The sequence below is a fragment of the Ranitomeya imitator genome, chromosome 10 (genome assembly GCF_032444005.1).
Source record: "Ranitomeya imitator isolate aRanImi1 chromosome 10, aRanImi1.pri, whole genome shotgun sequence".
Classification (NCBI taxonomy): domain Eukaryota; kingdom Metazoa; phylum Chordata; class Amphibia; order Anura; family Dendrobatidae; genus Ranitomeya; species Ranitomeya imitator.
The window spans coordinates 42,386,991-42,405,313 of NC_091291.1; the positions used below are offsets into that span (position 1 = coordinate 42,386,991).

Sequence of the window (18,323 nt, forward strand, 5' to 3'; positions counted from 1 at the left end):
TGTGTAGCAGAAATGCTGACTTGTTATGAATGCTGACCACCGGGCGGCGCTCATAGCAATCTGGCTATGACAACCATAGAGGTCTGCTGGAGACCTTTGGTTGTTATGCCAACCCATCGGTGAGTCATGATCACCAATGGGAGGGATTTCCGCAGCGCTTCCTGTAAGATCAAGTTAAATGCTGCTGTCCGGGATTGACAGCGGCATTTAACAGGTTAACAGCCACGAGTGGATCGCGATCCACCCGCTGCTGTTAGATGCACGTCAGCTGCTCAAAACAACTGACATGTTGCGGGAAAGATGCGAGCTCAGTGCCAGAGCCCACATCAAAGGGGGAGACACGACATGCACAGTACATGTACGGCGCATGTCGTGTAGGGGTTAATTTAAGGAAGAAAATACTGGTGCATTTTTTAACACTAAAAACTGGCAAAACATTAAAGGGAACCTGTCACCCCGAAAATCGCGGGTGAGGTAAGCCCACCGGCATCAGGGGCTTATCTGCAGCATTCTGTAATGCTGTAGATAAGCCCCCGATGTTACCTGAAAGAGGAGAAAAAGACGTTATATTATACTCACCCAGGGGTGGTCCCGCTGCTGGTCAGGTCGGATGGGCGTCTCCGGTCCGCTGCGGCGCCTCCTATCTTCATTACAAGACGTCTCTTCTGATCTTCAGCCACGGCTCCGGCGCAGGCGTACTTTGTTCTGCCCTCTTGAGGGCAGAGGATAGTACTGCAGTGCGCAGGTGCCGGAAAGGTCAGAGGCCCGGCGCCTGCGCACTGCAGTAATTTGTCTGCCCTCAACAGGGCAGAGCAAAGTACAGCCGTGGCTGAAGATCAGAAGAGGAAGTCATGGAAAGAAGATAGGAGGCGCCGCAGCGGACCAGAGACGCCTATCTGACCTGACCAGCAGCGGGACCACCCCTGGGTGAGTATAATATAACGTCTTTTTCTCCTCTTTCAGGTAACATCGGGGGCTTATCTACAGCATTACAGAATGCTGCAGATAAGCCCCTGATGCCGGTGGGCTTACCTCACCATCGATTTTCGGGGTGACAGGTTCCTTTTAAAAAGAAAAAAAACCTGAGCATCTTCAAAGTGTCTATGTAGCCTTACCACTGACTTCTATTACAAAAGTATTAAGCATCTTGCTAACAGAAAACACCAGAAGACTGGACTTGCGTTTACAGCATTGGTAACCACTGCAGCAAATCACTTGGATCACCGCAGCTCTGCCGCTGTAGATGACACGAGCCACTGAACCCAGTGATTGGCTGCAGCGGTTACAAGCGTTGTAGATGTTATGGACCTGGGGAGGATGAGTAACAGCTCCATTTGCTATTTTGAGTTCTGAAATAAAAAGGGACAACCCATTAAATAACTTAAAATGTGTTTGTATTCATTTATTTTTTTTTCCTTACAGAAATAGAAATGATGAAGCCTCCGAAGACTTTTGTTCTTATAAATGGATAGATGACAAGAAGTGAGTAAAGAAAAAAAAAAAAAAAAAAAAAAACAAAACAGGTGAATAAGGCTCTACAACAGACGACGAAACGTGCTGCCTTATTAATGTTTGATAATCATCAATATAGCAGCTGCTAGAGGAGCTGGCAGTCAGGTAGGCTGCAGGTCATAGCCATCATTCCTGAGATAACACAAGCTCTCATACATGAGCAGGGACCTTACAGTCTATGGCCTCGTCGGTACACACATCCAAAACCCGTTTTCCGGGGGATTTGGGCGCACGTCCCAACAGGGCCCACAAACGTGCATAAAAGCACAATGTGAAACCACCCTAGCTTGTGTTCACTAAAATCCCTGGTGTTTATGTACGAATCTAGTGGGCAGTCCTACTAAGTGACTGACAGCGATCTCTGAAGTACAGTTATACAGCGAAACGTGTCAATCACCGAGTAGGACCGCCCACGCCTACATATAAACACCAGGGATTTCAATGAAAATGCAGGAATTACTGAAACTTGTCCCATAAAATATCAATGGGCCATCTTTTCCCCACTGGGATTTGAGATCTGGATGCATTTTATTTTCCTTGCTCACTAATTATCATTTTTTATGGTTACTTTCTTGACATGTCTTTCCATTGTATAAAATATTTACGCACTGGTTTGCACTCACATTGTTTTTTGTTTGTTTTTTTTCAGCGATGAGTATAAATTCGCTGGGTGTTCTATACAGTACAGACCAAAAGTTTGGACACACCTTCGCATTTAAAGATTTTTCTGTATTTTCATGACTGTGAAAATTGTACATTCACACTGAAGGCATCAAAACTATGAATTAACACATGTGGAATTATATACTTAACAAAAAAGTGTGAAACAACTGAAATTATGTCTTATACTCTAGGTTCTTCAAAGTAGCCACCTGTTTTGATGACTGCTTTGCACACTCTTGGCATTCTCTTGATGAGCTTTAAGAGGTAGTCACCTGGAATGGTCTTCCAACAATCATGAAAGAGTTCCCAGAGATGCTTAGCACTTGTTGGCCCTTTTGCCTTCACTCTGTGGTCCAGCTCACCCTAAATCATCTCGATTGGGTTCAGGTCTGGTGACTGGAGTCCAGGTCATCTGGCGTAGCACCCATCACTCTCCTTCTTGGTCAAATAGCCCTTACACAGCCTGGAGGTGTTTGGTGTCATTGACCTGTTGAAAAATAAATGATGGTCCAACTAAACGCAAACCGGATGGAATAGCATGCCACTGCAAGATGCTGTGGTAGCCATGCTGGTTAAGTATGCCTTCAGTTTTGAATAAATCCCCAACAGTGTCACCAGCAAAGCCCCCCACACCATCACACCTCCTCCTCCATGCTTCACGGTGGGAACCAGGCATGTAGAGTCCATCTGTTCACCTTTTCTGCGTCGCACAAAGACACGGTGGTTGGAACCAAAGATCTCAAATTTGGACTCATCAGACCAAAGCACAGATTTCCACTGGTCCAATGTCCATTCCTTGTGTTCTTTAGCCCAAACAAGTCTCTTCTGCTTGTTGCCTGTCCTTAGCAGTGGTTTCCTAGCAGCTATTTTATCATGGAGGCCTGCTGCACAAAGTCTCCTCTTAACAGTTGTTGTAGAGATGTGTCTGCTGCTAGAACTCTGTGTGGCATTGACCTGGTCTCTAATCTGAGCTGCTGTTAACGTGCGATTTCGGAGGCTGGTGACTCGGATAAACTTATCCTCAGAAGCAGAGGTGACTCTTGGTCTTCCTTTCCTGGGGCGGTCCTCATGTGAGCCAGTTTCTTTGTAGCGCTTGATGGTTTTTGCCACTGCACTTGGGGACACTTTCAAAGTTTTCACAATTTTTCGGACGGACTGACCTTCATTTCTTAAAGAAAAACGAGTGGCCATCATTACTTTACTTAGAATTTGTATTATGGCAAGAAAAAAGCAGCTAACCGTCTATTCAGTAGGACTATCAGCTGTGTATCCACCAGACTTCTGCACAATACAACTGATGGTCCCAACCCCATTTATAAGGCAAGAAATCCCACTTATTAAACCTGACAGGGCACACCTGTGAAGTGAAGACCATTCCCGGTTACTACACCTTGAAGCTCATCAAGAGAATGCCTAGAGTGTGCAAAGCAGTCATCAAAGCAAAAGATGGCTACTTTGAAGAACCTAGAATATAAGACACAACAAAAAAAGTGTGAAACAACTGAAATTAAGTATATAATTCCACATGTTAATTCATAGTTTTGGTGCCTTCCGTGTGAATGTACAATTTTCATAGTCATGCAAATACAGAAAAATCTTTAAATGAAAAGATGTGTCCAAACTTTTGACATACACACACACATATACACCCATAGTGCCTTGCAAAGATATTCGGCCCCCGTGAACTTTTCAACCTTTTCCCACATATCATGCTTCAAACATAAAGATACCAAATGTAAATTTTTGGTGAAGAATCAACAAGTGGAACACAATTGTGAAGTTGAATGAAATTTATTGGTTATTGTAATTTTTTGTGGAAATTCAAAAACTGAAAAGTGCTCGTGCAATATTATTCGGTCCCTTTCAGTGCAGCAAACTCACTCCAGAAGTTCATTGTGGATCTCTGAATGATCCAATGTTGTCCTAAATGCCTAATGATGATAAATATAATCCACCTGTGTGTAATCAAGTCTCCGTATAAATGCACCTGCTCTGTGATAGTCTCAGGGTTCTGTTTGAAGCACAGAGAGCATCATGAAGACCAAGGAACACAGCAGGCAGGTCCGTGATACTGTTGTGGAGAAGTTTAAAGCCAGATTTGGAGACAAAATGATTCCCAAAACTTTAAACATCCCAAGGAGCACTGTGCAAGCGATCATATTGAAATGGACGGAGTATCATACCACTGCAGATCTACCAAGACCCGGCCGTCCCTCTAAGCTTCCATCTCAAACAAGGAGAAGACTGATCAGAGATGCAGCCGAGAGGCCCATGATCACTCTGGATGAACTGCAGAGATCTACAGCTGAGGTGGGACAGTCTATCCATAGGACAACAATCAGTCGTACACTGCACAAATCTGGCCTTTATGGAAGAGTGGCAAGAAGAAAGCCATTTCTCAAAGATATCCATAAAAAGTGTCATTTAAAGTTTGCAACAAGCCACCTGGGAGACACACCAAACATGTGGAAGAAGGTGCTCTGGTCAGATTAACCAAAAATTGAACTTTTTGGCAACAATGCCAAACGATATGTTTGGCGTAAAGGCAACACAGCTCATTACCCTGAGCACACCATCCCCACTGCCAAACATGGTGGTGGCAGCATCATGGTTTGGACCTGCTTTTCTTCAGCAGGGACAGGGAAGATGGTTAAAATGATGGGAAGATGGATGGAGCCAAATACCGGAACATTCTTGAAGAAAACCTGTTGGAGTCTGCAAAAGACCTGAGACTGGGAGGAAATTTGTCTTCCAACAAGACAATGATCCCAAACAAAGCAAAATCTACAATGGAATGGTTCACGAATAAAGGTGTTAGAATGGCCAAGTCAAAATCCAGACCTCAATCCAATCGAGAATCTGTGGAAAGAGCTGAAATCTGCTGTTCACAAACGATCTCCATCAAACCTCACTGAGCTCGAGCTGTTTGCCAAGGAAGAGTGGGCAAGAACTTCTGTCTTAAAATAACCAATAAATTTCATTCAACTTCACAACTGTGTTCCACTTGTTGATTCTTCACCAAAAATTTACATTTGGTATCTTTATGTTTGAAGCATGATATGTGGGAAAAGGTTGAAAAGTTCAAGGGAGCTGAATACTTTCACAAGGCACTGTATAATATATATATAAATCTTGTTTATATGGCGGAACCTGTTGGTTCTGAAGTTTCAGTTGTTTAATGTATGGTAGTGGGTTTTTTTAATATAAGGTTGTTTTTTTATTGTTTTTAGACATGTGTTGTTACAGTGGTTGGTGTCAATAAATATGTTGTTTTTAGAAGTGCAGCCTCTCTTGTGTATTTATCCTTCTCTTCTTGTGTGTAATATATCTTTGGGTTTTGTGTTACACACTGGTTAGCACTGTAGGTATGTTGCTCATTCCTCAGTGATTAAAGTGCACGTTCACATGTACCCAACTCATGCGCTTTTGATTTTTCTGCTGCTTATTTGCAGTAAAATTCTTGTGTTACGGGTGGATTTTCCTCCAGATATAACCCAGATTCCAGCGTTGAATTGCAATGATTTCCACGCAAAGTATTGACACAACGCAGATTATAAATCTGCGCCGCAAATACATTTCTGCCCCGAAATTTTCAACAATTTGCAGATGAGATTTGTTAAAATCTCGTCTACATTGCTAGTAGTGTCATATCTCATTCAGAAATCAGTGATTTTTGTTATACGCAAAAACGTACCGATTCCAACCGGTGTTTTGGATCAGATTTTTAATGAGGGTTTGGTCCAAGTATCAGAATTTGATCAGGTTTATTTGACATACAAGACGTTTTCTGAAGCTTTATCAAAGAAACATAAGTCAGACAGCACTCGGATGGCATCAGAGAGATTGTGATTTTCCCGACCATTAGATTTGCTTTGGAGAGTTTGATCCATGACAAAAAAAAAAAAAAAAAAAAAAGGAGACATGTCCGTTTTTTTTTTTTCTATGTGCAAAACCATAAAAACACATGGATATGAGATCAGCCTCATGGGTTCGATTTCTATCTGAAAAATACAGATTGTTTTCACGTACAAATTCTATTTTTTTTTTTTTTTAAATAACTCATTCCCATTAAAGTCTATGGGGCTGTGAAAATCCAACAGAACTCGGATGCCATTGATGTGCTATCCGACTTTCAGGTTTGTTTGATAGGAAAAGCTTAATAAAAACATCCCGTACAATAATATATATATATATATATATATATATATATATATATATCAATTAGTTTCTGATATTAAGGCGGGGGTCACATGAGCGTTGATGCGAGAGAATGGGATCGACCACGATAACGACACTCTGCTCCGAGTTTACTTATTTTATTCACGTCTATAGCGCCATTAATACCACAGTGCTTTATAAACATTATTGGCACTGTCCCAATCCGGGCTCAGAATCTAGAATCCCTATGAGTATATCTTTGGAATTTGATCCAAGTGTCAGTTTACTGTCATCCGATTGTCTCGCATAAGAAAAAAAAATCGCAGCACAAGTGCAAAGACAGAAATTAACTTCTCCATCTTCTCCATTGTCTGCATCGCAAAGACGTCCAATGTTTTACTAGCACCTATAGGCTTGAATGGGAGCGTGTGGTCCTATTTGCCGAGCCACTCGCAGCATGCTGTGATTTTTTTCTCATCAGAAAAAAAAAAAAAAAAAATAGCTGATCTGTACTGTCCCATAGTAAAACATTGGGAAAAGTGGTATCCAATAAAATATCGGGTAGCATTCGTCTGATGAATACGCTCATGTGAGCGAGCCCTAAAAGTGACACATGGACAAAACACTGATGAATACCTGATCTAAAACACTAATGAAAAACCGGTCCTTTTTTGCGTATGAGAAAAATCCCTGACATCTGAATGGGTCCTTGTGCTGCAGCTTTTCCGCACATAAATCCACAAGTAAAAGTGGGAAGAGACCTTAAAAGTGCCATATATTAGACTAAAGTCAACCTGACCCCGATTGCAGCATGTATAGAGGCCTCCAGAACTCCATGTACCAGAGTATCAGGAGAGATAGTCCCAGGATATGCTTGTTGGAGAAGTTTGGGACTATGCTTTTTCTATTCTTCTTCTGCACGATTGTATTCCAAGGGATTGTCCAGGATAGAACAATTGATGACCTAGCCCCTATGTAACCTCAGTGGGGTCCGGCGCCCGCTATTCTCCACTGAAATCAGCATATAGTATGTTTGTCTCCCCCATTTACGTTGAGCATAATGGTGGTCTACCAGCAGTGTGAGAAGGTGATTGAAGCCCATCTACTAGTAATTACCTATCACCTTCTCACTATGATGGTAGCCCCCTCCTTCCACCATTCATCTCAACATAGATGAAGGAGATAAACCTTTAAAATGAGTAGTCAGACTGGGTTAATTAAAGTGTAAAATTGCTAACTCCCATTGCAGAGATTTGTATTCACAGCATCATTTGCATAGAATGAATGAAAGCTATCCTGGGAGGGGGGTCTCATCCGTACAAAAGAAAATCACATTTGGGATCTGTAAATGATCTTGACCTGTATTTTACTAAAAAGGGATTGACAATGTGTAAATCTAATGTAGGGGCTGCCATGTTGTGTTAGGGATGTTAGACCGTTCACAGGTTTCCAGGAGTTGTATATATCTCTGCCTTTAATACACCAGATGAGCAATGTCCAGCAGTGCGAGGCTCTCACATGATATGGGGTATGATGTACTACAATATCACATTAATGAGTGTCCACGCAGTCATGTAGCGTAAGGCTACTTTCACACTAGCGTCGTGCACTGCACGTCGCAATGCGTCGTTTTGCAGAAAAAAACGCATCCTGCAAAGTTGTCTGCAGGATGCGTTTTTTTCTCCATAGGCGTGTATTAGCGACGCATTGCCACACGTCGCAACCGTCGTGCGACGGTTGCGTCGTGTTGTGGCAGACCGTCGGCACCAAAAAACGTTGCTTGTAACTTTTTGGTGCGTTGTATCCGCCATTTCCGACCGCACATGCGCGGCCAGAACTCCGCCCCCTCCTCCACGCAACTCACAATGGGGCAGCGGATGCTTTGTAAAAATGCATCCGCTGCCCCCATTGTGCGGCGCGTCCACAGTATGCATCGGTACGACGCACTGGGACGGGCAGAGTACGACGCTAGTGTGAAAGTAGCCTAATGTGGCATAGCGTAACACCAAGGCGGCTGGCTTAATATCTGCAGGTGGCCATCATAGTCCACCACCTAGGTAGTATACCCTTACATCTTGCTTGTGACCTCTATCTGATCCAAAGAAAGACAACCCAAGTGTGGGAGGGATCTTAACCTCCATCGCAAATATTAAACAGCCAGAAAACGGGTCCATGTAACAAAAGGGGTATCTGGACCTGGTGGTTCTACTCTGCCACATTTAGAAGCCTATGATGGGTCACAGTAATTGGAGACTTCATGTTACCTTTTTGGGTCATGTCTCTTGTATGTATGTAGATGGGGCATGTCGTATGTTTACTAAGCAGTGACAGAAGAGACCTTGTTGTGCAGATAAAAGGGATCCCCGAGACGTCAGCAGGTCCATTTCACATGCACTTCAGCTGGTGCCCGATTACTACAAGGTGGACCCTCACGGAGATTTTATATGGGTGCTGTATCTGGCACATCAGTAAGTACATTGCTTCAGCAGTCCCTAGCCTTTTGGCATCACAGAGCGATAGCAACCATTTTATGGCACAATGGTATAGGCAATTATGAACTGATATTGTGGATGTGAACAGTTCCCCAACACTTCATCATAATCAAAACCTGGCGTAATTGCCTGGTGGCACGCAGGACTAGGTACTAGAGTGTAGTATAGCATTATCCTTTTCGGTGGCGGCTACATCTGTGGTGGTCCATGCATTTTAGGTCTTCATGATTACAACTCTTGATAATCACGAGCCATTATTAAGAGGAATTGGTCATCAAACACCGGTGTTTCCCTACAGCCTAGTGCTAATCTGCAAGTAAAGAGCAATTCACACACAGAGGATTCTAAAGGCCCCATACACATCAGCCTGAAGTCGGCCTAACCCGACGATATCCACAGTCTAATGTGGTGGCACTGGCCGAATAATGGTCGACAGTATAATGTGGGGCACCCACCCTGTCCGCTGACGGTCGACAGTGTAATGTGGGGTTACCGGCCGAATGATGGTCGGGGAAGATGTCCATCTCGCATGTCTGATTGTGAACTGCCGATAGCGGGTTTCCACAAAATCGTCAATTTACCAATTACTCTTGTGGTGCCGCAATCAAACAAACATCCAATCTGTGAGGACTAAGGCCATGTTCACACGTAAGGAGTTCAACACCAAAGCTGTAGCGTGCTCACTTTGCCCGAGAGTGCATCAAATGGGGAGATAGACATCTCTGGCGGTGGCGTACCCCTCAAAATGGCTGGACAATGAAATACAACATCCGTGATCCTTGTGTCCTCCATGGCCTGTCCGTGGAGAGTTGGAGGCCGACGTGGACAGTAGTTAGCCCGCCGATCCGGTGGAATTTGCAGGTTTGGATGACTGTGTTACAGTGTAATAAGTCATTCTTGTTGGATGCGTACGACACAGGCGAGGTCACCACCAGCTACGAGAGTGCTCATGTATGTGGGTGTGCCGGATACAACTTGTAGATCAGCCCGGTATCTGCAGCACACCGGGCACAATGTCACCTCCACCGCTCCCAATATAGATCACTGTACACACAGTAGTACGCTGCAGCCGAGCGGTGACCTTCAGGACGGCTTCTTAGACAGCAGCGCTCGGTCTGACAGCCTCAGGTGGGGCAGTCATGAGACACACTGGAATGTCATCAGAGAAGAAGACAAACTGCCAAAGTCAGCAGACACCATGGAATTCACCTCTAGTAACCAACTGTTTGCGTAAAGGCAATGTGTTACTACGTGTTCACACCTTGCAGAGACTTCTAATCTTCCGGTATGTGCACATTCAGACGTCTTTTACACTAGCGTGAACCCGTAGTTTATTTTTAAGGGGAACTCTTCAGGAAACACTGACATTTCAGGACCCAAACTTTGGAGCTGGAAAACCTCTCTCTCCCCGAGTCTGATGGTAAAACGCCTGGTGGAACAAACTCAGTCTCACGGACCGGAGCCGCTTGTTCATACTAAACACTGATGTGTGTGTGGATCAATGAGCTGTTATAGGCCGGCGCACAGTCCGAGAACAACAGGAGCGCAGGGATGTGACCCGCAAGGGTCCGGTACAAGCTGGTACAAACGTTTTTTGCAGGTTACAATATCATTTACCTGCATTACACTGCAATATAGCAGCATCATACATGTGGCCCCTATACAATGCAGCCTCTATGTTCAGGAGGGTACAGGCGGGAGGGGCGGGGATTTTTTTTTACATATTAGGGCTTCACATTTAAAGGGGTTTTCTTGAATTACATGTTACTGTGCACAGAGCTGCGGAGAATCAGTCAGAGCACAGGCAGCCGGCAATGTGTGATCTACACCAATATAGGTGCACAGGAACAATGCTGTACGCCTCAGGGTCACCCCCCGTGCTGGGGCCACATTATATAGAGTATATATATATAGGATTTACAGGGAAGCTATAGGCACAGGGTGCTGGATGTACAGAGCCTCATCACTGACCGGAGAGGTGCGGGCCTGTATGCACAGCACAATGACTGTACTATATACTGCTGTATACATATCACTATGGCTGTACTATATACTGCTGTATACACAGCACTATGGCTGTACTATATACACACAGCACAATGGCTGTACTATATACACAGCACTATGGCTGTACTATATACTGCTGTATACACAGCACTATGGCTGTACTATATACTGCTGTATACATATCACTATGGCTGTACTATATACTGCTGTATACACAGCACAATGGCTGTACTATATACACAGCACAATGGCTGTACTATATACACAGCACTATGGCTGTTCTATATACTGCTGTATACACAGCACTATGGCTGTCCTATATACTGCTGTATACATATCACTATGGCTGTACTATATACTGCTGTATACACAGCACAATGGCTGTACTATATACACAGCACAATGGCTGTACTATATACACAGCACTATGGCTGTTCTATATACTGCTGTATACACAGCACTATGGCTGTCCTATATACTGCTGTATACACAGCACAATGGCTGTACTATATACCGCTGTATACACAGCACTATGACTGTCCTATATACTGCTGTATACACAGCACTATGGCTGTCCTATATACTGCTGTATACACAGCACAATGGCTGTACTATATACTGCTGTATACACAGCACTATGACTGTCCTATATACTGCTGTATACACAGCACTATGGCTGTACTATATACTGCTGTATACATATCACTATGGCTGTACTATATACACAGCACTATGGCTGTACTATATACTGCTGTATACACAGCACTATGGCTGTACTATATACTGCTGTATACATATCACTATGGCTGTACTATATACTGCTGTATACACAGCACTATGGCTGTACTATATACTGCTGTATACATATCACTATGGCTGTACTATATACACAACACTATGGCTGTCCTATATACTGCTGTATACACAGCACTATGGCTGTCCTATATACTGCTGTATGCACAGCACAATGGCTGTACTATATACTGCTGTATACAAAGCACTATGGCTGTCCTATATACTGCTGTATACACAGCACTATGGCTGTACTATATACTGCTGTATGCACAGCACAATGGCTGTACTATATACTGCTGTATACACAGCACTATGACTGTCCTACATACTGCTGTATACACAGCACTATGGCTGTACTATATACACAGCACAATGGCTGTACTATATACACAGCACTATGGCTGTACTATATACTGCTGTATACACAGCACTATGACTGTCCTATATACTGCTGTATACACAGCACTATGGCTGTCCTATATACTGCTGTATACACAGCACTATGGCTGTACTATATACACAGCACTATGGCTGTACTATATACTGCTGTATGCACAGCACAATGGCTGTACTATATACTGCTGTATACACAGCACTATGGCTGTCCTATATACTGCTGTATACACAGCACTATGGCTGTACTATATACACAGCACAATGGCTGTACTATATACTGCTGTATACACCGCAGTATGGCTGTCCAATATACTGCTGTATACACAGCACTATGGCTGTACTATATACTGCTGTATACACAGCACTATGGCTGTACTATATACTGCTGTATGCACAGCACAATGGCTGTACTATATACTGCTGTATACACAGCACTGTGGCTGTACTATATACACAGCACAATGGCTGTACTATATACTGCTGTATACACAGCACTATGGCTGTACTATATACACAGCACTATGGCTGTACTATATACTGCTGTATACATATCACTATGGCTGTACTATATACTGCTGTATACACAGCACTATGGCTGTACTATATACTGCTGTATACATATCACTATGGCTGTACTATATACTGCTGTATACACAGCACAATGGCTGTCCTATATACTGCTGTATACACAGCACTATGGCTGTCCTATATACTGCTGTATACACAGCACTATGGCTGTACTATATACACAGCACTATGGCTGTACTATATACTGCTGTATACATATCACTATGGCTGTACTATATACTGCTGTATACACAGCACTATGGCTGTACTATATACTGCTGTATACACAGCACTATGGCTGTACTATATACTGCTATATACACATCACTATGTCTGTACTATATACTGCTATACACAGCACAATGGCTGTACTATATACTGCTATACACAGTACTACCACACATCACACGGGACACTCAGTGACCAGCCCTGTGATCCCCTGTGCAGCCATGTTGCCCTGTAGAGCCGGTGCACTGGAGCATTACAGGGTCATTACACCATAGAGATCACCTTCACTAAAGAGGCCAATACCCCGACATAAAGCAGGAGCAGCGATCATAATAAGGGGCTTCAGCGTCATGTGACCCCTCCGTGTATAATGCCCCGGATCATCCTCACACCGGATCCCTGCTGCCCCGGCTGCACTCACCTTCCCCCCGGATAACGCTGCAGGCTGCACTCACCTTCCCCCCGGATAACGCTGCCCCGGCTGCCATGGTCAGTGCGCACCGCAGGATCTCTTCTCTTCTTGTTCCGCCGCTCTGAGGTTTTTCCTACCGCCCGCCCGAATCACAGGAGACTGGAAATAAAGAGGCGGGAGGAGCCAGAGAGCGTCCAACCAGAGAAGTGTACACAGCGCCGCACTACTGCTGATATAATACACAGCGCCGCACTAACCCCCTCACCTGCTGATATAATACACAGCGCCGCACTACTGCTGATATAATACACAGCGCGGCACTACTGCTGATATATTACACAGCGCCGCACTAACCCCCTCACCTGCTGATATATTACACAGCGCCGCACTAACCCCCCTCACCTGCTGATATATTACACAGCGCCGCACTAACCCCCCTCACCTGCTGATATATTACACAGCGCCGCACTAACCCCCTCACCTGCTGATATATTACACAGCGCCGCACTAACCCCCTCACCTGCTGATATATTACACAGCGCCGCACTAACCCCCTCACCTGCTGATATAATACACAGCGCCGCACTACTGCTGATATAATACACAGCGCGGCACTACTGCTGATATATTACACAGCGCCGCACTAACCCCCTCACCTGCTGATATATTACACAGCGCCGCACTAACCCCCTCACCTGCTGATATATTACACAGCGCCGCACTAACCCCCTCACCTGCTGATATATTACACAGCGCCGCACTAACCCCCTCACCTGCTGATATATTACACAGCGCCGCACTAACCCCCTCACCTGCTGATATATTACACAGCGCCGCACTAACCCCCTCACCTGCTGATATATTACACAGCGCCGCACTAACCCCCTCACCTGCTGATATATTACACAGCGCCGCACTACTGCTGATATATTACACAGCGCCGCACTACTGCTGATATATTACACAGCGCCGCACTAACCCCCTCACCTGCTGATATATTACACAGCGCCGCACTAACCCCCTCACCTGCTGATATATTACACAGCGCCGCACTAACCCCCTCACCTGCTGATATATTACACAGCGCCGCACTACTGCTGATATATTACACAGCGCCGCACTACTGCTGATATATTACACAGCGCCGCACTAACCCCCTCACCTGCTGATATATTACACAGCGCCGCACTAACCCCCTCACCTGCTGATATATTACACAGCGCCGCACTAACCCCCTCACCTGCTGATATATTACACAGCGCCGCACTACTGCTGATATATTACACAGCGCCGCACTACTGCTGATATATTACACAGCGCCGCACTAACCCCCTCACCTGCTGATATATTACACAGCGCCGCACTAACCCCCTCACCTGCTGATATATTACACAGCGCCGCACTAACCCCCTCACCTGCTGATATATTACACAGCGCCGCACTACTGCTGATATATTACACAGCGCCGCACTAACCCCCTCACCTGCTGATATAATACACAGCGCCGCACTAACCCCCTCACCTGCTGATATATTGCACAGCGCCGCACTAACCCCCTCACCTGCTGATATATTACACAGCGCCGCACTACTGCTGATATATTACACAGCGCCGCACTAACCCCCTCACCTGCTGATATATTACACAGCGCCGCACTAACCCCCTCACCTGCTGATATATTACACAGCGCCGCACTAACCCCCTCACCTGCTGATATATTACACAGCGCCGCACTACTGCTGATATATTACACAGCGCCGCACTACTGCTGATATATTACACAGCGCCGCACTAACCCCCTCACCTGCTGATATAATACACAGCGCCGCACTAACCCCCTCACCTGCTGATATATTACACAGCGCCGCACTAACCCCCTCACCTGCTGATATATTACACAGCGCCGCACTACTGCTGATATATTACACAGCGCCGCACTAACCCCCTCACCTGCTGATATATTACACAGCGCCGCACTACTGCTGATATATTACACAGCGCCGCACTACTGCTGATATATTACACAGCGCCGCACTAACCCCCTCACCTGCTGATATATTACACAGCGCCGCACTAACCCCCTCACCTGCTGATATATTACACAGCGCCGCACTAACCCCCTCACCTGCTGATATATTACACAGCGCCGCACTACTGCTGATATATTACACAGCGCCGCACTACTGCTGATATATTACACAGCGCCGCACTAACCCCCTCACCTGCTGATATATTACACAGCGCCGCACTAACCCCCTCACCTGCTGATATATTACACAGCGCCGCACTAACCCCCTCACCTGCTGATATATTACACAGCGCCGCACTAACCCCCCTCACCTGCTGATATAATACACAGCGCCGCACTAACCCCCTCACCTGCTGATATATTACACAGCGCCGCACTAACCCCCTCACCTGCTGATATAATACACAGCGCCGCACTAACCCCCCTCACCTGCTGATATATTACACAGCGCCGCACTACTGCTGATATATTACACAGCGCCGCACTAACCCCCTCACCTGCTGATATATTACACAGCGCCGCACTAACCCCCTCACCTGCTGATATATTACACAGCGCCGCACTAACCCCCTCACCTGCTGATATATTACACAGCGCCGCACTACTGCTGATATATTACACAGCGCCGCACTAACCCCCTCACCTGCTGATATATTACACAGCGCCGCACTAACCCCCTCACCTGCTGATATATTACACAGCGCCGCACTAACCCCCTCACCTGCTGATATATTACACAGCGCCGCACTAACCCCCTCACCTGCTGATATATTACACAGCGCCGCACTAACCCCCTCACCTGCTGATATATTACACAGCGCCGCACTAACCCCCTCACCTGCTGATATATTACACAGCGCCGCACTAACCCCCTCACCTGCTGATATATTACACAGCGCCGCACTAACCCCCTCACCTGCTGATATATTACACAGCGCCGCACTAACCCCCTCACCTGCTGATATATTACACAGCGCCGCACTAACCCCCTCACCTGCTGATATATTACACAGCGCTGCACTAACCCCCTCACCTGCTGATATATTACACAGCGCCGCACTAACCCCCTCACCTGCTGATATATTACACAGCGCCGCACTACTGCTGATATATTACACAGCGCCGCACTAACCCCCCCCTCACCTGCTGATATATTACACAGCGCCGCACTAACCCCCTCACCTGCTGATATAATACACAGCGCTGCACTAACCCCCTCACCTGCTGATATATTACACAGCGCCGCACTAACCCCCTCACCTGCTGATATATTACACAGCGCCGCACTAACCCCCTCACCTGCTGATATAATACACAGCGCCGCACTAACCCCCTCACCTGCTGATATAATACACAGCGCCGCACTAACTCCCCTCACCTGCTGATATAATACACAGCGCCGCACTAACTCCCCTCACCTGCTGATATATTACACAGCGCCGCACTAACCCCCTCACCTGCTGATATAATACACAGCGCTGCACTAACCCCCTCACCTGCTGATATAATACACAGCGCCGCACTAACCCCCTCACCTGCTGATATAATACACAGCGCCGCACTAACCCCCTCACCTGCTGATATAATACACAGCGCCGCACTAACCCCCTCACCTGCTGATATAATACACAGCGCCGCACTAACCCCCTCACCTGCTGATATATTACACAGCGCTGCACTAACCCCCTCACCTGCTGATATATTACACAGCGCCGCACTAACCCCCTCACCTGCTGATATAATACACAGCGCCGCACTAACCCCCTCACCTGCTGATATATTACACAGCGCCGCACTAACCCCCTCACCTGCTGATATAATACACAGCGCTGCACTAACCCCCTCACCTGCTGATATATTACACAGCGCCGCACTAACCCCCTCACCTGCTGATATATTACACAGCGCTGCACTAACCCCCTCACCTGCTGATATAATACACAGCGCCGCACTAACCCCCTCACCTGCTGATATATTACACAGCGCCGCACTAACCCCCTCACCTGCTGATATATTACACAGCGCCGCACTAACCCCCTCACCTGCTGATATAATACACAGCGCCGCACTAACCCCCTCACCTGCTGATATATTACACAGCGCCGCACTAACCCCCTCACCTGCTGATATAATACACAGCGCCGCACTAACCCCCTCACCTGCTGATATATTACACAGCGCTGCACTAACCCCCCTCACCTGCTGATATATTACACAGCGCCGCACTAACCCCCTCACCTGCTGCTATATTACACAGCGCCGCACTAACCCCCTCACCTGCTGATATAATACACAGCGCCGCACTAACCCCCTCACCTGCTGATATAATACACAGCGCCGCACTAACCCCCTCACCTGCTGATATATTACACAGCGCCGCACTAACCCCCTCACCTGCTGATATAATACACAGCGCCGCACTAACCCCCTCACCTGCTGATATAATACACAGCGCCGCACTAACCCCCTCACCTGCTGATATAATACACAGCGCTGCACTAACCCCCTCACCTGCTGATATATTACACAGCGCTGCACTAACCCCCTCACCTGCTGATATAATACACAGCGCTGCACTAACCCCCCTCACCTGCTGATATATTACACAGCGCCGCACTAACCCCCTCACCTGCTGCTATATTACACAGCGCCGCACTAACCCCCTCACCTGCTGATATAATACACAGCGCCGCACTAACCCCCCTCACCTGCTGATATATTACACAGCGCCGCACTAACCCCCCTCACCTGCTGATATATTACACAGCGCCGCACTAACCCCCTCACCTGCTGATATAATACACAGCGCCGCACTAACCCCCCTCACCTGCTGATATATTACACAGCGCCGCACTAACCCCCTCACCTGCTGCTATATTACACAGCGCCGCACTAACCCCCTCACCTGCTGATATAATACACAGCGCCGCACTAACCCCCCTCACCTGCTGATATATTACACAGCGCCGCACTAACCCCCTCACCTGCTGATATATTACACAGCGCCGCACTAACCCCCTCACCTGCTGATATATTACACAGCGCTGCACTAACCCCCTCACCT

The 18,323-nt window shown here is 46.3% G+C and overlaps 1 protein-coding gene across 2 annotated transcripts in view; it reads right to left on the reverse strand.

Annotated features, from left to right (window-relative positions):
• Positions 1-13,405, reverse strand: part of LOC138652115 (branched-chain-amino-acid aminotransferase, cytosolic-like) — a 68,934-nt gene extending 55,529 nt beyond the window's left edge. The window contains exons 1-2 of one of the 2 annotated variants that reach the window (XM_069742856.1): positions 13,299-13,399; positions 13,240-13,255 (exon numbers count right to left, since the gene is read on the reverse strand). In XM_069742856.1, coding sequence (XP_069598957.1) covers positions 13,240-13,255; positions 13,299-13,306 — 24 coding nt within the window. In that variant the 5' untranslated portion in view covers positions 13,307-13,399. The other variant, XM_069742855.1, reaches the window with a different exon arrangement.
• Between the last annotated feature and the right edge of the window lie 4,918 nt (positions 13,406-18,323).